General features: G+C 47.7%; 1 protein-coding gene across 2 annotated transcripts in view; it reads left to right on the top strand.

Annotated features, from left to right (window-relative positions):
• The first annotated feature begins 3,387 nt into the window (after positions 1-3,387).
• The window catches only part of NEK4 (NIMA related kinase 4), a 178,249-nt gene continuing 158,595 nt past the window's right edge, over positions 3,388-23,041 (top strand). The window contains exons 1-2 of one of the 2 annotated variants that reach the window (XM_078661914.1): positions 3,388-3,596; positions 11,089-11,355. In XM_078661914.1, coding sequence (XP_078518040.1) covers positions 3,486-3,596; positions 11,089-11,355 — 378 coding nt within the window. In that variant the 5' untranslated portion in view covers positions 3,388-3,485. Of the gene's footprint in view, positions 3,597-3,667; positions 3,685-11,088; positions 11,356-23,041 lie in introns of those variants that run through there. The other variant, XM_078661915.1, reaches the window with a different exon arrangement.

Genomic DNA, 23,041 nt, shown 5'->3' with positions numbered 1-23,041 from the left:
CCCTTAAGGCCACTGTAACAAGACTTAGCTGCCTGAATAGTGGATTTGAATCTACCTGCTGATGCCTTGCCTCTTTGCATTTCGGCAAACGGGAAGCATTTTTTCAACGGCACATAAAAGCTGTTGTAAAGAATGTCTCTTGCCTCGGTGTACTTTAGGGGTCATGTTTGTGACAAGCATCTTCCGCCATTGAAATGAGGGCTGGGGTGACATTGCCACTGGAATGCACTGGGCTGGGAGGTTCAGGGAAGAAAAATGTAATTAATTTTTGAAAAACGAGTCAAAAGTGAGCCAGACCCTCGAGTTTTGTGTCAGCTGAAGTTATAACTCTGCTACATAAGTTGCAGAGAGATGGAGGAAGGGAGACACTGGGATAGTAAAGAGAGTGGAGGGAAAGAAAGGTATGGAAAGAGGAAGGAGGGAGAAGAGAAGAGGGAGGAAGAAAGGAAAGAAGGTGGTGAAAGGAAATAGGCTGAGGCAAGAAAAAGGAGAGAGAAAACGGACGTGTGATCCTAAACGACCAGATGTCAAAATTGAGAGAGAGGAAGGAGAGTGTAGTAATCAAGTCTAGGCTGTTTGTGATATTTCATGAAGATTTATTCAAGTTGGTTACAGATAAGTAGTACAGTAGTATTCAGCCCCACCAGGAGCAGCCAGCCAGGCGCTCAGCCCTTCTCCAACTGTAAATTCCCACTCGCAATATTCCATCTTGCATCATTCAGGCAGCATTCCGTTGGCATAGCATGAACCATAATGCCAAGACGTGGGTCCTGTGCTCACTACGCCACTGGAGTCAAGCTATCCTGGCTGAAGACGGCTGATAGCCAGAAACCGGTCCTAGGATGCTTGATTCCGGTCCAGGGAAGACATGGCTTGGCCGTTCGGGCTGGACCAGAAGGCACAGGGCCAAGACTGATTTGCATATGGCCATGTCTGAACTGGGGTGGCTTGGTGAGCAAAATAACGATGGATTAAACCCAGATCTGTGACTGGGGGTGAATATTTTGCCATTGTGCAACATTCCGTCCGTCATCTTATGTGTATAGCATGAACCATAACAAGCCAGGATACTACAGAGAGAGGCCTGATGGAAGCCAGTGTTTCATTCCTGTTTTCAATCTATGACGCCAGCTCTGCCCTAACTATGGTACCGTAACGAAATATGACAGAAATGTCATAACGCATATGACAGCGATGTCATAACGTTTTTAGTAGCCTGGCACGCTGGACTGTTGGGTGGCCCTTCCAAAGGGGGGGCTGACTGGCAGGCCGGCTGAATGGTGATTTTTTTCGTAGGTCTGCAGGCCGGACTGGGCTGCTGTGCAGACCGGCTTTGGCTGGAGAACGGGCTGATGACCTTGGCGGAACGGCAGGGCAGAACGGCATGGCTGCAAGGCTAAGTCGCCCCCCTGTCCAGGCGAACCCTCCTAGGTCCGACCAGCACAAGGCCAACCAGCTAATGGCTGTCTGCGGATTGGTTCCCCGCTTTCAGCTGGGCTGGTTGGAGGTAGTAGCAGGACAGACCGGGGTTGGCTGAAAGGATAAGCCATGCCTAGTACCCCCCTGGGCTAGTAAGCCAGGCGAGACGGCTTGGTTGAAGGGCGAGGCCGGCAGGTGTGGCAGACCGGCCCGACCGGCTGACTGAGGGTGTGACGGGTAGGACAACAAAAAAAAAACGAGATAAATGAGCTGAGGATGGAGCCGCCTTCTTCGAACCGTGAAATAATCTTTTATTAATTTCATCATAGTGGGATTCTCTTCCATTTATTTTATCATATTATCATCAATGGCTTTCGTTGAGCTGCTGCCTGGCTGAGGTCGTTCTGTTTCTGTCTTGAAGGGGCTTCAGGCCTCTCTCTCCTGCACTCCTCACTGGCATCCCCAGTCAGCATCCCAGTATGCTCTTTCTTTGATGACGTGTACTCGGATGTTGATGCCTTCGTGACATCAATCAATCAATCAATCAAAGCATTTATATAGCGCACTACTCACCCGGAGGGTCTCAAGGCGCTTGGGGAGGGGGGTCCGCTACTGCTCGAACAGCCAGGTGTTGAGCTGCTTCCTGAAGGCGAGGTGGTCTTGGGTCAGGCGGAGGCGGGTCGGGAGGGAGTTCCAAGTCTTGGCGGCCAGGTAGGAGAAGGACCTTCCTCCTGTGGTGGCTCTTCAGATTCGGGGGACGGCGGCGAGGGCGTGGCTGGTCGATCGAAGCTGGCGTGTGGGAGTGTAGAATTTGAGGCGGCTGTTGAGGTATCCTGGGCCTTGGTTGTGCAGGGCTTTGTGTGCGTGGGTGAGGAGACGGAAGGTGATTCTCTTGTTGACCGGGAGCCAGTGCAGGTCTCTCAGGTGTCCGGAGATGTGGTTGCGATGGGGGATGTCCAGGATGAGTCGGGCGGAGGCGTTCTGGATGCGCTGGAGTCTTTTCTGTAGCTTGGCTGTGGTTCCGGTGTAGAGGGAGTTGCCGTAGTCCAGTCGGCTGGTGACGAGTGCCTGGGTGATCGTCTTCCTGGTCTCGGTCGGGATCCAGCGGAAGATCTTGCGAAGCATACGCAGGGTGTTGAAGCACGATGAGGAGACGGCGTTGACTTGTCTGGTCATCGAGAGGGAGGGGTCCAGGATGAAGCCCAGGTTGCGTGCGTGGTCGGTTGGCTTGGGTGCGGTGCCCAGGGCAGGGGGCCACCAGGAGTCGTCCCAGGCGGAGGGCGAAGATCCCAGGATGAGGACTTCCGTCTTGTCCGAGTTCAGCTTCAGGCGGCTGTCCTTCATCCACTCGGCTACGTCTGTCATCCCTTCGTGTAGGCAGGTTCTGGCGGTGTCGGGGTCTCTGGTGAGGGAGAGGATCAGCTGGGTGTCGTCGGCGTAAGAGACATCATTCGCTGGAGGCCCCTTTCACGAAGGGTCTTGTGCAGCTCACACGGTGTGATTCTCACCGCCTTATAATGTCAGATATTTATGTTTCCTCAGCTTCGTTCCTCGGTTTTGCTCGCCAGAAAGTGTCACTCGTAGCCGTTGAAATGTCACTCATATTTGCACTGAAATGATGACCCGGTCACTCATTGAATCTAAAACCTTGGCAGTTGTGAGTCAGAGGTCTCAGGAGGGAAGGAGCTGCCAAGACAGCCCTATTGGCTTTGCCAATGCTTGCTTTGTAAAGAACAAAGTGTCACTGCTACTTCCGCACCCGCCTCCGTTACTATGGCTCCTGGGAGCCGCCGTCATGTCAATCATGGAGAAGACCTAGCCTGCTGCCCGACTTCCGCCGCCAGGTGTAAGTAGTACTTCCGGCCCCGCCCCCGTTGCCATGGCTCCTGGGAGCCGCCGTCATGTCAATCATAGGCCTGTCCTAGGCTGCGGTTCCCGACTTCCGCCGCCAGGTGTAAGTCGTACTTCCGGCCCCGCCCCCGTTGCCATGGCTCCCGGAAGCTGCCGCCTGGGCCTGCTCCGTCCCCGCCACGCCGCGGGCTGAAGTAGTTCGGGGGCCGGCGAGCATGGAGCGGGAGGCGGGGAGCCGGCTGGAGCAGTACAGCCTCCTGCGGCCCGTGGGCAAAGGCAGCTACGGGGAGGTGACGCTGGCGAGGCACCGGCGGGACGGCAAGAAGGTACGAGGGGGGGCCCTGGGGGGGGCACTGGGGGGAGCGGAGCGGAGGGGAGGGGGGTCCTGGGGGGCACCGGCGGGACGGCAAGAAGGTACGGGGGGGGGGGGGGTCCGGAAGGAAGGAAGGAACCATGGAGCCGATATGGTGCAGAGGGCAGGGTCTGGGGGTCCCTGGGTGGAGGGGGGCTGTCCCAGGAGGAAGGGAAGCCCCCCCCTCCGCACCCCTATGCCATCTGCACCCCACCCCCTCACTGACAGCACCCCACCCCCTGCACCCCCTTACTGACAGCACCCCACCCCCTTACTGACAGCACCCCACCCCCTGCACCCCCTCACTGACAGCACCCCCCTCACTGACAGCACCCCACCCCCTGCACCCCCCCACTGACAGCACCCCACCCCCTGCACCCCCTCACTGACAGCACCCCCCTCACTGACAGCACCCCACCCCCTGCACCCCCCCACTGACAGCACCCCCCTCACTGACAGCACCCCACCCCCCCTCACTGACAGCACCCCACCCCCTGCACCCCCCCACTGACTGCACCCCACCCCCTGCACCCCCTCACTGACAGCACCCCACCCCCTGCACCCCCTTACTGACAGCACCCCACCCCCTGCACCCCCTCACTGACAGCACCCCACCCCCTGCACCCCCTCACTGACAGCACCCCCCTCACTGACAGCACCCCACCCCCTGCACCCCCTCACTGACAGCACCCCCCTCACTGACAGCACACCACCCCCTGCACCCCCTCACTGACCCCGCACCACCCCCTCACTGACCCCGCACCACCCCCTGCACCCCCCCACTGACGGCACCCCCTTCACTGACAGCACCCCACCCCCCCTCACTGACAGCACCCCACCCCTTCTTAGCCCCTCGCTGTGTGAACTAGATTTGCTTCTGTAATGCCGGATGCGCCTGATCTGGATCCTCAGTGGTAATGCTGCTGGGTTGTGGTTGTTCTTCATCTGTAATGCCGCGCTCCCTCTGAACTGGGCTTATGTTGGCAATGTCTGGATGGTGGTTGAACTGGGCCGATGGACCCCACGGTGGATGCGACTGAACTGGACCAGTGGCTGTTGTGCCGGGGTGGGCCTGAACTGCAAGGATGACTTGAAGGTCATGATCCGGCTGACCTGTGCCGAAGACTCTAATGTCCGGATGTGGCAGGACTGGACCCATAGGTATATTGCAGGTTGTGTCTGCTCTGAAGCGTTTTGTGGGCTTATTCCCCCGTTGAGCTCAATAGTTTAAAAACCTTCCATCTTAGGAGGACTTAGCTTGGTCCATGCTAACATCTGTGTGTTTGGCCTTCAGTCGCATCAAAGGTCCTTACAGCTATTTATTTATAAAGTTTTATATAGCGCGAACATGATCCCGAGGGATATCAGAGCACTTTACAATCGTGGGGAAATTAAGGTAACAGTTGCAGTACATGTGTCAAATAGGAATACAGACAGAAGCACATATCTAAATAGAACTCACAGGACAAGAACGGGTACAGGTACAAGGGATCAGCAAAATAATAAGAAAATAAGTGGTATATAGCGAGATGGGGGGAGCAAGTGCATCTCGAGAGAGGAAAAAAAGGAAAAAGAAATAGCATCCACCGCAGGGCTTAAAGGTGTAAGTCCAACGCATTAGAGCAGATGTTCCATCAGCCTATTAAGGTAATAACTTGTTCATAAGGAATCTTTTTACTTCCAATTTGAAGGCAACCTTAATCATTAACTGCTGTTGTGGTCATCTCTACATTAGAGAGACAGCGCCACCTTATGGCAGACTGTCAAGAGCTCCGGTACTGATAATTAAGTGCTGTACCAAGAACTGGAAATCAGGGGCTCAAATTAAGCACTGCCACCACTGGATCACTATTGATTGCGGGGGAAAGTCATCTAAATCCCCCAAGTGCTTTATACAATTTTAAACACATAACACACAAAAGTACATAAAAGAATTAAGCATGAAACAAACAGGCAAATTCTGAAATATTTTATTTCATTCACAAATAAAAATATGCATTTTTTAATTTTTATGTGAAGGTGGAAGCTTTTCAAAATGTAGTTTTATTTCTACAAGACTATGAAATATGCTAGAATCTAGCATATAACACTTTTACTCCTAATAAATGCTGTTTTTGTAGGCTCATACTAGTGGATTCATTTGGATACAAATCATGTATTCTATATTCTATTTGCTGTAAGATAAGAATACCAACTTACGTTTCATCATCCAAAGAAAGAAACCAATACATATATCTTCATGTACAGAGAGTTTTAAAATGTACAATTTTGCTTTACATGTATATAGACTTTATTATTCAAATATTTATTTTTTCAAAAACAGTGGGAGCCCCGCTGAGGAGGCGTTGTGGACTCCCAAGGTTCCACGTACTCAGGTTAAGAACCACTGATAGGAGGTTCCTTTTACCATTGTTGGGCAGATTTAACTTTAGATCCCGCACTGAAGTGGGAAATATACTTGGTTGAAAGGTCTGTGAATTACCTTCATACTGTGCAGCAAGAAGTGGGAGGTGAGGCACGACAAAGCTAAGATGAATGTTTTATCCAAAATATGACCAAGAATAAACGTATTTCAAAAGCAGAAATACATTTTCCATAAGCAGTGGAACTAATTAAGAGAGAAAAAAAACTCAGGAAACACCCAAAAAAAAAATCCCTTCATCAAGCCGAAAACGGCTCGCAAAGGGCCAGATTCTGAGAATCTGGCCCTTTGCGAGTGCAATTTTTGCATTTGGGATTCATCATCCCAAAAGCAAAAATCGCTGTTTGCGAAATCCCATATTTGCGAGGAATTGCATTTAAGGAATCTCTATTTGAGATTCCTTAAATGCAATTCATTAACCATTTTCTATTTGCGAAATCGCTATTTCTGGCCACTATTTACCACGAAGTCAGACTTCGTGGTAAATAGCGAAAACTCAGAAAAATGCACTTTAGTGCATTTTTCTGAGTGGTATGTTACACACACACATGTCCTTTGGACATGTGTGTGCGCAACATCTGGCTACATTTGCTTTTCAGGGGTGCTACAGGGTGTCCTTTGGACACCCCTGGCACCCTTGAAATCGCATCCTTATTTGCGATTAGCAAATTGCTATTCGCAAATAAGGAATAACTCCCCATTCATTCCTATGGGCATTTAGGCCCATAGGAATGAATGGGGAGTGAAGATGTAGGAATCGCAATATTTTTTGCAATTCCTACATGAATCCTGTTCTGCAAGTCCTTAGTAGCGATTCCTTATGAATTGCTATTACAGACTCGCAAAACGGGACTTTGATGAATCTAGCTGTAAGTTCCTTCCGTAGGTGGCCATCAGAGCAGCTCTATTTGTTTGAGACTCCATTCCTAAGAGTTTTGCTCGGTTTTAGGAAGGATGGAAGATTGTTCGGGCTTTGCAGTCATGGGACACAGTCCACTCGTGTTCCAGACAGGAATACCTATCCTTCCAGCAAGCTTCGCGTCCTGGGACCGCGTCACTGGAGTCTACCTTGGGCTATTTGTATCTTTTATCCCATTTATGTTGTGTTAACAGATTGGGCCTCTTCCAATCATCATCTAGGCATACATGGGCCTTTTCCTTTGTGTCTCTAAAGCCAACGTCTTTTAAAACAGGTTCTTGGTTTGTTTGTGGTTGTTTGTCGTTTTCGTGTCTCAATAGAACCTTGGCAGGTTCACAACCGTTCAATAGATATTTCTGAGTTGATTTGCCTGTGTTTTGTAACCTGAACGTGTATGGGGATATCCTGGAATGTGTCTGTCTTGGCTTTGTTTCTGGAGTTTACCCCTTGTGTCTTGCAGTAATCTAACACTTCCCTTCAGTTGTTCCTTTACCTGTTAAGCTCACATGAGATCTTATTGCCGTCTGCCATTTTAGTATCCACACGCCAGCCTGATGTCCTCAAGCTGGTCATGGTCCCTGCTTCCCCTGCATTTATTTCTTACTCTTTTGGGGATCTTTCTTTTCTCAAGTGACTGCTTGGTACATCCCCAGTTCATGATCCTGTGGTGATTCGTCATTAAATGGTCGACTCAACCCCCACTAAGGCTCTCGAAGGGCTCGTAGGGCTGGGTGTGCTGTGTTATTAGAGTGCCAGTGAGTATGTGAGCGGGTGAGGTGGATTCTGTCATGGAACCTCTAGAATAACTTTAGTTGCCTTAATACATCGCCTTTAATAATGGATCACTTTGGCAAATGCACCTCCTCCTACTGTACTTTCGGACCAAGGGCCATTGTAGAGATGCTGCCCTGAAGAAAGGAGGTAGGGTTGTGGTGGAAGTGGCAGAGCAGGGTGGCTTGTCAGTGTCTACTCGATTTTAAAAGGAAGTCGAACAAAAGACCATGTGATGACATACGCTCTTCAAAAGAAGGCATGGTAAATAAATTATGAGAAAAATGTTTTGTATTTCCATCCTTCTAGGTGGGCACAGCGTGTGTATGTCTGTGGCATTACTATAGGAGAAACCTATAGGAACGGCAGCAGAGGGCTGTACAGCCAAAGTCAAAGGACTTTACTGCTATTGCTCATTCGCATTTAGTAGACCTGTTATCGATCCATGCTGATCAATACCATTGGGAAACTGAAGGTGATGAGACAAGTGATAGACAGCAGGATGATCATCTGGGTATTGGGCCGATCAGGCGAGTGGTTGAATCGCCATTTGTTCACACAGCCTTACTGACCTGATCCACAATGGCTCATATAACTAGAAACGGTGATCCTGTGGGTTCATGAGGGTCCCAATCAAGAAAATAGTAAATTATTATCAAATAAATGCAGGCTTACCGTCAGCAAATCCCTTGTTTCATTCCTAGTTCAGTGGGAGTTGATGTATATATATCCCCACTCTAGAACTTGAACTTTGCCATCGCTGTAGAAGCACCCCTGCTGACGTCAGAAGATTGATTTACCATAAAGAGCAGCGCGTTAATCTTTTATGTGAAACCTGCTGTCCCAATTCCCAGGGACTAGAGAACATACGGCTGCATTGGGGAGGCTGACTGGGAGATCAGCGACCAACATCAGAGGTAAATAAGTATTGGCGTCTGCTTTGAGGACAGACACCTGCAACTTTCTGTGGGTCTAGCCAACACCTGAGGCTGGTAGACTCCATGCTTCAGAGAGATTACTGCAGTACACAAAAGCAAACTCCTTTGTTTCTTTTCAGGCTCTTACATGGTCCTAGAAATCTTCTTGTGCACATTAATAACCACAATGGACAGTTTCCTGCATAATGTCCACATGTCTGCTTTTCTAGTGCCATTCACCGCCCAGCTGCTGAAAGTCATTCTAAGCACGATAGTAGTGGGGGCCTGTACACAAGGATTGAAACCTGTCTGAATTTTATAGAGGCACAGGTAATTCCCCTTATTGTCTTACCTTTTTTTGAGCGTTCATCTTTCTTTGTAAATGCTGTGTCTTGGTTGTCAACAGCCAGGCAGCACAGGTCAGTGAACCGTGCCCAAATTAGTGCGCTTTAAAACTTATTTCCAATAATACTCAAGGGGCTACTAAAAAGGGGTGAGTTGAGAACGTCAGGAAAAGGGATAATAGGAGCGAAGGGGAGAGATGTGTATGGTGCTGCAGGGGAAGGGACCACAGGAATGATACAGGGAGCATCGCTTCCCCAATCATCCCTCCATTTCCATACTACGCCCACGCATCGGCAGTGGCCTTGTACTCACCTTTGTTAAGAAACAGAAGTTGAGCCTGGTGACATAAAGCATTTTCCTGTCATGTTTTCTCCCACCCAGTGTCCCAAAAGGCAGCCATATTCTCTCTCGCTCTCGTGTTGTGCCTTTGAGAAACATCTCCTTGCTTTCCCACTCCCTCTAAAATGTAGTATCCTCCTGAGAGAGGAGTCTGGCAGCCATTTATCTTAACACTTCCTGAAGCACCCTTGGGTACCAGAAGTTCTCCCACCTTTTGCACTTCTGTTCTCTCTCAGCAACCCTATTCCTGTTCTTCCCACTCCAAGCTCTTTTCAAAATTAAAACTGAGCAAATCAGAACATTTTTCTCAGCAAACACAATTTTGTTTCTGTGCCTAGAATTTGGTTGGTTGAGGTCAGAAAGAAAAATACAGTTCATAAATTGGTGACAAACATGTTAAAGTTTACAAATCATAACAAACGTCAATCAATAACTCAACATGCAATTAGTTCTTCTAAAATTGATACTTTTCTCCGAAAAACATTAGAGAAATTGAGAAAAGATGGCATATGTTTCCCCTTAGAGTCATGCAGATGTCTGGTCCTTCAACTTCATTCTGAGGGATTAGGAGACCTGTGCAGTTAGCGTCTTTAGGCCTAGGACGGCTCTGCAGACGACATCTGGAAGCTTAGAATACATCCATTGGGTCACCTCTAGCCTAGGTGACCTCTTATGTTTAAGAGATCTTTGTGGACATCATCTCTAGCTTGGACAAGCTCTTACTTTTCAAGAGACCTCTGCTGGTGTCATCTCTAGCTTGGGAGAGCTCTTGGGTCTAAGAGACCTCCACGGATATCATCTCTAGCTTTGTTGACCTCTTGGGTTTAAGAGACCTCTACAGATATCATCTCTAGCTTTGTTGACCTCTTGGGTTTAAGAGACATCCACAGATATCATATCTACCTTTGTTGACCTCTTGGGTTTAAGAGACCTTCTGACTTAGGATACCCCCACTTACAGCTTCCTCCACTTGTGGTAGCTGTAATGTAGAAGACCTTGACAGGTGTCATACATGGGTGCACCCTCGCTCTTTCTGGTGTTATGGGAAGCGAGGTATTTCTTGACTAACACTCCAGGATCACTTACAAGTGAGAGGTCTCACAGGGTTAGAAGAAGATACATCTAAATGTACCCTATCCTGGACCTTTCAGTGTTTTGGCTTCTACTTTGTCACCCTTGGGCCCGAGGAGAAACCGCCTGGGGTGTCTCTTGATGAGATAGTCCACAATGACATATGTGTAAGACTGCTCTCTTGATTAATAATGACAACCTCACTCTTGAAGGCGTTTGAAACCTCATGGTACCTGTGAAGATGTAGCTGTTCAGCCTCGTTGTGATCATTCTGTGAAGTAGAAAATTATAGAAGCCAAAGGTTTATGTTTGTGTGAATTTAAGTGTTATGATAATAGCTTATTAATTCAAGTAGAGATATTGGTATGTTGTACAGATTTCATCCAAGGTTCTAAAAGTGAGGTATTAATTCTATCAGACTTTAGCTTGTCGCTGTTTTATATTTAACAAGTTGTTACGCATTTTCTACACACGTGTTTTATGATTGAGTTTGCCTAAGCATCCAATGGCCCTATCTGTTTACTTTCTCAATTTTTATCTCTAGAGCTTTGAGTGTTGGATCGATTGTAGTCTAGTAGATCCGTTTTTATTTTTTCCTTTTTGTTATCCATTGGGATATTTGGTTGGGCATACAATTGGTCTTCCAGACCTCGATAATGTGCATCTATTTTTATCTCTGCAGTTTGTCATCAAAAAGCTGAACCTGAGAAACTCCACAGCCCGGGAGCGTGAAGCTGCTGAGCAGGAGGCCCAGCTGCTATCTCGGCTGAAGCACCCCAACATAGTGGCTTATAGGGAGTCGTGGGAAGGGAAGGACGGCCTGCTCTACATCGTGATGGACTTTTGTGAAGGCGGCGATCTCTACCACAAGCTGAAGGAGCAGAGCGGCAAACTTCTGGAAGAGGCGCAGGTTGTGGAGTGGTTCGTACAGATCACCATGGCGTTGCAGGTACCAGTAATGAGGTGTCCTTGGGACTGGGGTCACAGTGCCTACTTATGCTTGTCGCATTGATTGAAACAAACAAGATTGAGATGACCTCGGACCTACTGTAGGAAGTGGTCCGCTGATTCATAACTCAGAATGTGTGTTTGGGCCTCGTTCAAAGACATTTTGCTGTTTCAAATCTTGTAATTCAGAAATCCTAGTTGGAGACTTCTCTGCTCTGTACTGAACACTTTTTGGAATTAGGAAAAGTCTTTCTGAGTAGCGAAATAGGTTTTCCGACTTACTTTGAATTGCAATTTGGAGGGAGTTGCGGAGTGCAGTGAGATGTATCAATGGTCTGTAATCAATGGTTGGATACCTTTGGATAGTTAGTGGCTCTCAAAGGAGTGGTAACTCATGTACAAAGGGGAAGCTGCTCTCATTGTGGGAAGGACCATGCCTGCACCCCTAAGTTTGACATCAAACAGGAAACAAAAAAAAAAAGTAAAGCAGCACCTACTTCTTTGAGGAACACGGGCTGCTTCAAAAACGTTTTCGCTGGGGAGGCAAACGCAGGGAACGTTGTCTGCTGTCCCCTGCAGAGTACCATGAAAACATTGGTAGCCAGACGCAGAGAGTTGCAAATAGCAATTGGACTATTTCATATTTATTTCATTTTATGTATGTGTTCTTATAAAGCTCACTAAATCCAGGGTGGCAGGATGCTGTACATGACACTAAGTGACGTAAGGCTTCACTTTCCAAGAAATCAGTAGGGTATAACATTGCTTTATAACAGGAAAGTAAACTGGTGGAAGGCAAACTCAAAACAGATGAGGCAAGGGCATAATCCAGGGTTAAAATGACAGTGTGCGATGCGACAAGTGGAATAGTGCGAGAGAAGAAAAAGTAGGAGGGAGAGATTGTAACTAGAAGAAGTTTTTCAGTTTTTTATGGGCAATTCGGTAGGTGGTTCTGCGACCCCTTGCAAATTGTCATTTTGTGACATGAACTTTTATTACGTAGGTCGCATTGCAAAGTGACAGTTCTCAAAAAGTCAGCACACACTCCACTCATTGAGGCTTTTTGTGATCATAAACCAGGGCCTTCATAAGTGCAAGCGGCCCGTGCTAGTACAACTAAGCACTATACAAAGTAAACCACGTCTGTGTAGGACACTTCCTCACTGATACAATATTCTAAATACACTCTGTGCCGTTTCGGAGTGGTAGTTCAGACTCTCCATTACAATGAGTGGAACGTATGGCGGTCAGTCACAGTTTTAGTGTTTTGGATCACAACCCTCACCCACCAGTTGGTGGCAGTTTCAGTGTTTTGGGGCACAACCCTCACCCACCAGTTGGTGGCAGTTCTAGTGTTTTGGGGCACAACCCTCACCCACCAGTTGGTGGCACGCGGCATCATTGGGCCGTGCTCCTTGTCGGGCCGGCGATGCAGTGCCCAATGGACCCCTCAAGGGGGCTCTTTGCCAGAGATCTTTGTCAAAATTAACCTTTGAGTCCGAAATTTCTGATTAGATGTGTATGTAGAATAGATTGGCCAAAGGTGAGAGAGAGGAATTTAAAATCACTTAAATTAACCCCCTAAATCCGTGTTTACCAAACTGTGGCCGCGACACACTGGTGGAAGTCGATGCTGTAAATAAAGAAGTCTTTATATTCTATGTTTCACTTGTCACGTTTGCGGGTGATTCAAAGACAGGTCAAATGTCAGGCTGCTTTATTCTTTTAACATGGGTGTCTATTTTTCTTTCTCTCACTGTAAAGTGAGAGGAGTTTTTAAAGTGAATTATGTGTCAATGTAAGATGTTGTGTTTTTTGCAATACACAACAAACTTTAAATTCCTGTGAAGGAACTGCATGCACCCAGCAGTTAGGAAAGCAAATATGATGCACTTTTTTCTAAATTCTGAAGTGTGCTGGAAACCGAGATTTTATTAGGATCAAAGTAAATCAAGACTCTTACTCGGTGATGCACAAATGATAAATATTCACAGAAATCAGATTCCTCACGTTATTTGGCAGCTGTAGAGTTTTATCAGTAAAACTGACACTCTGTGCATATTTAGTGGCCATTTCAGTGAACAATGTGCGGTCTTAAATGACAATGCGTTACCACAGGATGCTTCAGAAAAATGAAAAAATCGCCTGCCTCATGTCCATTAACCCTTTTGGTGCAGCCACCAGCCCCACTCCCTCCCCATTGCGGGTGTTGTCCAGTTGCCGACACTGGGGAGGGTAAGAAAGGACCCTCTGGTGCTTTGCACAGGAGGGTTTCCTTTTTTTCTGCTGCTTGTGCTGCTTGGGAAGAGCTTCCGCAGCAGCCTGTCTGTTTTTTAAAATTTGTAATGTCGATCAGCGTGCAAAGCGTGCTGGCGCCATAACTAGTGAAAGTAAAACGAGCCAGTAGCCTCGTTTTACTTTCACGGAATCAGTGCTTGGGGATATCTCAGCCCCCGAGCACTGATTCTTTCAAGAGTGGGATAGTTGGAAATAGGAGAATCTCCCCTACACAGTGGTACCTCTGCCCAGTGGATCCCTGCTTGGGTATCGCTACCTGAGAACAATCCCCAATCAGGGATCCACTCACTAGACACCAAGTAATCATGGCAGCGGCTCCTAAGGCAAGGGCTTGTGCTTCCTCCAACCCCCTTTAAATGTATTAGTCTTTCTGACCCCCTGGGGGATATGGGGTAATAATCCCCAATCTGTCCCCTGGGGGGCTGAAAGCCCGCTAGACACCAGAGTCTCCTGCTTTAAAATTAAAATATAGGGATGGGCGCTGCTCACCGGGGTGCAGATGGGGATGATTACACCCAATCTGCAGCCCTTTGTGACAGAAAGCCCAATCGACACTAGGGATTTTTTTCTTTTTAGAAAATTATAGGGGGGGGGGGGGTGCTGACCACCAGGGCATGGCCATGCCCCCACCCCAAATACATATTTTAAGTTTTTCTGCCCCTCCTCCCCACACCCCCCCCCCCCTGGGATTAGCTACCCGGGGGGGGGAGGGGAGCATAAAGCCCACTAGTCGCCAGGAATTATTTTTTTTTTTAATATAAAAATATAGAGGTATGTGGCTACCAACCATGAGCATGGGTATGCTCCCACCTTTACAAATGGGGCAACAGGCGTGCTGCCCCAAAATAAACTAAAGGATGGGGCGACTTACCCTGCCATCAAGCCACACCCCAGCCTAAAATAGAGAGAGTCCAGTTGATTGATTTGGGTGTTGTTTTTACATATGGGCCAGGGCAGTGTGGCTAACTCTCAAATGGCCCACTTGCAATGGTGAGCAGCTGCACTTTTTGGTCTTGAGTCGGCTGCTACCTGGAAAAACCCACCAGACACAGATAGTTCCGAAAACTACGCAATGGGGGAAAGTCCAGTGTTGTGTGCTTCGCATTCATCACACACCATTCTCTTACCCACAATGCCCTGCAAACCACAAACTATGACTATAAAAACACTCATTCTCCTTGCATTTCTGTGAGGAAAACTTCAAGGATCGGTGGGGAGCCACAGTTTTCCTACCACACAGCATTCCCACAGGTCCCCTGATGAACCATTACCTCACTTGTGTGGGTGGGCCAAGAGACCTCGACACAACCGGCCCTAAAGTGCTACATAGAGAGATTAACAACAGGGATAGCTGCAGGATTGGAGGCTGTTCTCAGAAGCCAACCATGGAAACCTTCCAACCACAGACATGTTTTCAAACTAGACAACCAGGGGATTCCAGGTTCCCACAAGGACGTCTTACCCACAATGCCCTGCATATCTCAAACATTGTGCATTTTCCGTTCATTTCTGTAGTTGAAACTTCCAAAAACCACAGGACCCCACAAAATTCCTAACGCCAAGAATTGATCACTTGTGACGATAAAAACACTGCCGAAATCCACAGCTACTCACATTGGGGAAAAAACAGGTCCGTTTTGAGTGGGAAAATGTTAGACCTACATGTTGTGTTTTGTTTGGCCCTTTTCCTGTCGGAAATTCTAGGTTTACCCACATAAGTGAGGTGCGATTCTTATCTTATGTGGGAGCATAGAATAGTAGAACATTTGGTATTACCAATTGCCTTTCACTGAATTCGTGCCTTACAAATTTAAGCCACAGTGAAAGAAAGAAGACATTTTGAAAAATACCCTCCTAATCTTATGCTAGTGCGGGTACCCACAAATTCAGAGTTGTACAAATGACTACTGCTCCTAGACTCCTCATCATGTGCGCATTTCAGAAATACCTAGGTTTCCTTCATACTCATTTTCACTCTACATATTTCACCTTTTGAATTGGTCTATACTCTGTACACAATGAAAAAACATTCTATGGTGCAACTCAGTTGTTGGCCCTCGGTCCCATGGGTTCTTGCCGAACCAACAAACTCTATATATCCCCGTAACCAGTAGAGTCTAGCGAAAGTAAGGGTATATTGCTTTTGTAAATTAGCCAAAAAGCTAGGAATGAAAACGTTGTCACCAGTGCCTGTTTTTCCCCACTAATTTTCAAAATGTCTTTAATGCAACAGACAGTTTCTTTGGGAAAACCTTAAGGGAACTACACATATGAATGACCCCTTGCTTAATTCGGAGTTTTGTCTACTTTTCAGAAATCTATAGCATTCCTGAATCACCCATTGGTGTCATGCTAGTTTCCACCACAAACTGGAAGTAGGTTGAGAGCAAAAAAAAGTAAGAAAAATGAGCTACCTCTCGCGACGCCGTCCTCCGCGCTGCACGGGAGGCGGGAGAAGGGCAGTGGCAGGGCAGTAGGTTGTCCTTTTTCCCGGATTACACACTCATGGTGCAAGAAGCGCGCCGCAAATATGCTGGCGTCAAGTCTGCCCTCCGTAACCTTGGTTTAAAGTACGCCATGCTCTATCCGGCAAGACTGAAGGTGGAGGTGAATGGCAGATTCCGCATTTTTGACTCTCCAGCTGAAGCGCAAGACTTTTGTCACGGCTACAAGAAGCAGGGTTCCACATCCCCCTCTGGCTCCGGCTCGCATTCTCCTCCCCGCAATGACACACAGTCCAGCGCCGACCTTTTTGCCGATACGGACCGGGGCTGAATATCCAGTGCCTCCTCCTCCTTGCATATTACTTGTTCTGATGTTAATGATTATTCCTTTCAGGTTTGTTGTACGAACATTGACGATGTGGTCGCTTTGCCGGATTGCCCGCGTGGCGTTGATACCCCCCATGGCGTACGCCCGCTCGCATATCTTCTTTTGGGGTTTAATGTTTCTTTTGTTGCAAGTATACTCACTTACCTTGTGGTTTTCACAATTGGCAGTTTATTTTGCACTTCAACTTTTGATTGGGGTCTGCCTCTCATGGGATGTTGGGAGGCTGGGTGCTGGGTGGGGGATGGGATGTGTGTTGTTTTTGTGGTCCTTTTTGTTTGTGTGTGGTAGCGAGATTCATGAGACTGGCTGGTCGGATGCACAATTTAATTTGATTGACCCTGTTATGGAGATATGGGCAGGATAGGTCTTAGGGCTGGCCCCTCCATGTTAACGCTGATGACTTGGAATGTTCGTGGCTTGAACACCACGCGGAAGCGCAAACAGGTACTGAACTATGCTGCGCGTTACAAAGTGGATGTACTTTTCCTACAGGAAACCCATTTGGTCCAATCAGACGCTCACTCACTGGCCAGGGGATGGGGTGCACATAGAGTATTTTCGTGTTACAGTAAATACGCAAGAGGGGTGGCGATTCTGGTTCATAAGCGTGTTCCCTTTGTGCTGCTTGATAGCAAGACTGATGATGAGGGCAGATATGTGCTGATCTCTGGAGTGTTGTATGGGTATAAAATTGCTATGGTGAGTGTCTGTGGCCCAAATGTTGACTCTCCTGCCTTTTTCCGACACCTACAGCTTATGCTGCTCCGTTCCGACATTGATTTACTGGCGATGGGGGGTGACTTCAACCTCTTGATGAATCCTGGTAGAGACAGCACCTCCCAATCCCCGGACTGCAAACCGCTTGCCCGCTCGGTGTTGGCGGACATTTGCTCTCACTTTTCCCTCATTGATGTCGAGGCCAGGGCGCACCCGCACACCCCGGATTATACACACCACTCGGGCTTCCATAACACTAGCACCAGAATAGACTACTGGCTACTTTCCCCGGGCGTGGCCGGTTGGATGGAGGCTCTTTCCACACCCCACGTACACTATCCGATCACTCTCCGGTGGTGCTGATACTGGCGGTCCCGAGGTTGGGTGATTATGAGAGGCAGTGGCGTTTCCCCGGCAAGGCCCTGCTTGACCCGGTTTTTACTGAAGAGGTCCGCACAGCCATCGATGATTATTTTGACACTAACACTGGCTCTGTGACCTCCTGGGCCACACTGTGGGAGGGCTTCAAGGCCACCATCCGAGGGGTTTGTATTGCCAAAAATGTGGGGGCCCTTCGTGACACTCGCACCACTTTAACCCGCATAGAAGCTGAACTCTCTGCGCTGGAGGGGGAGATACTCAGGGATCCCTCACCGGCCCGAGAGGCCAGACGCCTTGAGTTACTGCTGGAATTTAGGGACGCTGCGGACAGGGAACTACGATTCTTGGGTAAGCACTACACAGCGCGTCAGTATGGGGAGGGAGAGAGACCGGGCAGGATGCTGGCGGAGATGCTCCGCCCGCCACACCAGGCAGCTTACATAACTGATATCCTCGACACTCAGGGTACACGGCACTACTCCACTCCCGACATTTGCGACACTTTTTTGTCCTATTACAAACTTCTTTACACTTCTACACTATCGGGCGACTATTGCAACCCGGGGCCAAAGAAAAAAAAGAATAAAAATGGGCTACCTCTTTGAAAAATGCCAAAACTGTACTAAAACAATTCAGATTTGATTCAGCTCTGTCTGTTCTTGAAAGTTGGGAAGATGGTGACTTTAACACAGCAAACTGTTCGTTGATGCCATTTTGAGGAAAAAATAGACACATTTATCCAGCACCCTTTTTTTCCCCCAAAACTTCAAAATGTAGCTATATTTTGCCTATTTTCTATGTCTCTTCCAGGGAAATCCACAAATCATGGGTATCTTTGTATTTACCAGGATGTTGGGGGGAAAAAAGGATGCAAATTTGCGTAGATACATTATGTGGAACAAAAGTTATAGGGCCTGAAGCGCAAACTATCTGAAATAGCCAAAAAAGGGCTCGCACTGTGGAAGGGGAAAGCCCCAGCAGTTAATGGGTTAAATGTAGGTGGGCCACAAAAGTTTGTTGTTGTAAAAAGTGGGCTGTGGTTATAAAGTTTGGGAATTATTGACCAAAATGATTTTTTTAATCATGCTCCAAAACGCCAATGCTTTGTTTGACCTCCACATGTTCCTCTCATCATATTTGAGAGTTTGAACAACTCTCAAACTTGCCACAGAGTATACTTGTAATATTTAAAAAAAGAACAAATGCAACATGATTGAAAGTGAAACATCATGTAATGATTGAAATACATACGTAAAGGTTGTCGCAAAGGTAAACACTAATGAAAAAGATGGGAAAGAGGTTTTATCAAATAGTGTTTTTTCCTTTAAGTATTACCTTTCTTTAGTCAGTGCTCCAAGATGAACACAAGAATATCCCAAGGACCTTAGCCCAGCGCCACCAGAGCCAACATATCAATGCTGACCTTTACTAAACATGACCACTCAAAAGGGCAGTGCTCTCACAGTTCACTTCACCTCTCTTAAACACCTCTTTCCTCCTTTGTCTCACTCACTGAACAGTGGAAACACACGTGGTCTCGTAGGACAAAACAGAAGACCGTTTTCCCTCCCACTCTCCAAAAAGTTGAGAAGTGGGTGCCTGAGTCTGTCATGCCATTTAGCTCTCACCTCCTTGGTCACAGCCACCACTCCTGCTACTGTTGCATTTTCTTCCAGGTACAACCACCGGCTTCTCCACTCACTCTCCTTCTGAAGCCATTAGTTGCCTGTCCCTAAGACACCACAATTTGGCAGTTCAATCTAAAGACCAAAATGAGGGCATGAGATGTACCATTTTCATGGTCCCCTCCTCACATCTCAACCTTTAACGTACGGAGCTCTAACTGCACTGAGGCCCTGAACTCCACATTTTACTGAGCTCCTGTAATCATCTGTGTGCAGAACCAGGCTGTTAACTAAGTGTTCCCAGGAAGGGCCTGAAACCAGGACCTCTGCCTCTCAGGTAAGCCATCAAAGCCATCTTGCTCACACTTACTGTAGCTCTCAACGTATCCACTATGACGCACAGACCCCAAAAACACACTCAACACATGTATATAAAACACCTAGAACTTCATCCTCATACCAATCCACGCATGCATATCAAACTCTAGGAACCTTATCCACATACCACTCACTAGGAGACACACACACCATACTCCTATCAATCACCAAGAACCTCATCCACATACCACTCACTAGGAGACACACACACCATACTCCTATCAATCACCAAGAACCTCATCCACATACCACTCACTAGGAGACACACACACCATACTCCTATCAATCACCAAGAACCTCATCCACATACCACTCACTATGAGACACACACACCACACATGCATATCAAACACCAAGAACCTCATCCACATACCACTCACTAGGAGACACACACCATACTCCTATCAATCACCAAGAACCTCATCCACATACCACTCACTAGGAGACACACACCATACTCCTATCAATCACCAAGAACCTCATCCACATACCACTCACTAGGAGACACACACACCATACTCCTATCAATCACCAAGAACCTCATCCACATACCACTCACTAGGAGACACACACCATACTCCTATCAATCACCAAGAACCTCATCCACATACCACTCACTAGGAGACACACACACCATACTCCTATCAATCACCAAGAACCTCATCCACATACCACTCACTAGGAGACACACACACCATACTCCTATCAATCACCAAGAACCTCATCCACATACCACTCACTAGGAGACACACACACCACACATGCATATCAAACACCAAGAACCTCATCCACATACCACTCACTAGGAGACACACACCATACTCCTATCAATCACCAAGAACCTCATCCACATACCACTCACTAGGAGACACACACACTATACTCCTATCAATCACCAAGAACCTCATCCACATACCACTCACTAGGAGACACACACACCATACTCCTATCAATCACCAAGAACCTCATCCACATACCACTCACTAGGAGACACACACACTATACTCCTATCAATCACCAAGAACCTCATCCACATACCACTCACTAGGAGACACACACACACCATACTCATATCAATCACCAAGAACCTCATGCTCAGGCCACTCACCAGGACACACACACCATACTCCTATCAATCACCAAGAACCTCATCCACATACCACTCACTAGGAGACACACACACTATACTCATATCAATCACCAAGAACCTCATCCACATACCACTCACTAGGACACACACACCATACTCCTATCAATCACCAAGAACCTCATCCACATACCACTCACTAGGACACACACACCACACATGCATATGAATGAATGAATTAAGTGATTTTATAAAGCGCGCATCACCAGGAGGTGTCTTAGCGCTAGGCGGATCAAGGACTGAGGACGTAGCAGCAATCCGAGTTGGGTCTGCGTCACTCTATTGTTACCAGCGGAAGCGAGCCAGGTCTTTAGCTGCTTTCTGAAAAGCTGCAAGCTAGATTGAGACCGGAGGGTAAGAGGAAGAGAGTTCCAAACGTTCCCCCTCAGGAATGTCAGCATTCTGCCGCCCCAGTTTGCTCGTTTGATTCTGGGGATCAGGATCATGTGCGCCGAGCTGGATCTTAATGTCCTACTGGGCACATACGAGGTGAATCATTCCTGAAAATAGAGCAGACCGGTACAGTGAAGAGCCTTATGTATTCGACACAGAGCCTTAAATGAGATTCTCTTCTCCACCAGTAGCCAATGAAGGCCGTGTAGCAGGAGAGATACTTGTTTAAACTTAGGAATGTTCAAGAGGGTTTTGGCCACCGCGTTCTGTAGGGACTGCAATTTTTTTAGCAGATATTGCGAGGTGCCCCGATAAAGGGCATTGCAGTAATCCAATTTGGATCCTATAAGGGCCAACATTATGGTCTTCTGTAAATCCGTTGGGATGAACAGGAGAATTTTTTTTGAGAACCCGAAGCATAAAGTATCTCCCCGAGGTCACTGCATTGATCTGAGCATCGAAACCTAGTTTGGTGTCAAAAATAACTCCCATGTTTTTTGCCTTCTGCACAGGCTCCCAGCTCCTGAGGACAGCAGGATCCATTCCAGAAGGAGGTCTCTTTCCCAAAGAGCAGCACCTCATTTTTTTCTGAATGTAATTTGAGACCATTCTCCTTCATCCAGCTTGCAACTGCAGCCATACAGCTGCAGAAATTGTTGGCATCATTTTCAAACTGAAGAGGCTTATCGTCATCGATACACTTTCAGAAGGGGGCGTGAAGCCACGCCCCTTCTTCCCATGGTCTTGCGTCATAGTTGAGGATAAACGCTGACTTGCTATTGTAAAGGAGGCTTCTTAGTCCCTCCTTGTTACCCCCTGTCCACTTTTGGCCCCGCCCACGCGGACTGGATCGTTTACTGGCGGAGTTACACGGTCTCCTTTGTAAGTCTTTTGGCACTTTATTTTCATTTTCTGCGCGGTCCGCTTCGGCTGCGCTTGTTGTTTTGATTTTCGCGTCCGTCCATTACCCTTTGGGAGCCTAAAGAGGGGTGCGTGTTTATAAATGCTTGGGTTCATCATTGTCTTTCGCCGAACAACTCTTCAATATCGTATTCGTTGAAGTTATAAGAAAATAAAAAAAGTGTACTTTACAGCTCGTCCAAGCATTGCCCGTCTCATAAATATGTATTTTATGCGTTGGTTGGTCCCGGTTGTTACGTTGTGCCTGTTCTCACATGGCCGGCGCTTTGTACTTCGGACCGGTGGTGCAATTAAAGACACGTCAGCGGCTGTAGGGGAAAGATGGTGCCGAAGGAGGAGGTGCAGCGCCTTGGCCGGGAGCTGGTGGACCAGAGCCGGCCCTTGAGCCAGCGCTTCCAAGCTCTTTTTACCCTCTGTGTCTTGAGCGGCCCAAAGGCCATTGCGGTATCAGTGGGGTGTTCCAGGATCCGTCTGCGCTGCTCAAGCATGAGGCGGCCTACTGCCTAGGACAGATGGGGGACCATGCGGCCGAGCCGGTTCTCAGGATAGTCCTGATGGACAGACAGCAGGAGCCTATGATGCGGCATGAAGCGGGTGAGACTGCCAGTCTACCCACCCCTCCCCAACCCTCCCCAATCACTTTAATGTAATTTTCACCTCATTTTAAAAAAATGTTTTAAATTGGGAGTTCCCATAATCACATAATGTTGTTGAGGCGACACCAAGTCTCAAGACGCCAAGACTGCTCCAGCCGTACCGTCGCATCCTTCTCTCCCCCCTCCCACGACCTACAACGCAACTTAAGTTGGGCATAAAAAGCAGAGGCTTTCACTGTGACATTTTCAACAGCCGGCTCCGTTGCTGCGACTGGCCTGATTATGTGTATTTACGCTCCTATAGTTAATTTTCATTCACATTTTTTTTCCCTTTGCGATCGGCTTCAACTTTACCCACCCTGGGGCAGAGCGCCCAAGTTCAAGGACTGGCTGACTGAC

Source organism: Lissotriton helveticus, chromosome 9, assembly GCF_964261635.1.
Source record: "Lissotriton helveticus chromosome 9, aLisHel1.1, whole genome shotgun sequence".
Lineage (NCBI taxonomy): Eukaryota > Metazoa > Chordata > Amphibia > Caudata > Salamandridae > Lissotriton > Lissotriton helveticus.
Note: the sequence above shows the minus strand (reverse complement) of the source record. Positions and strands in the feature narration are given on the sequence as shown.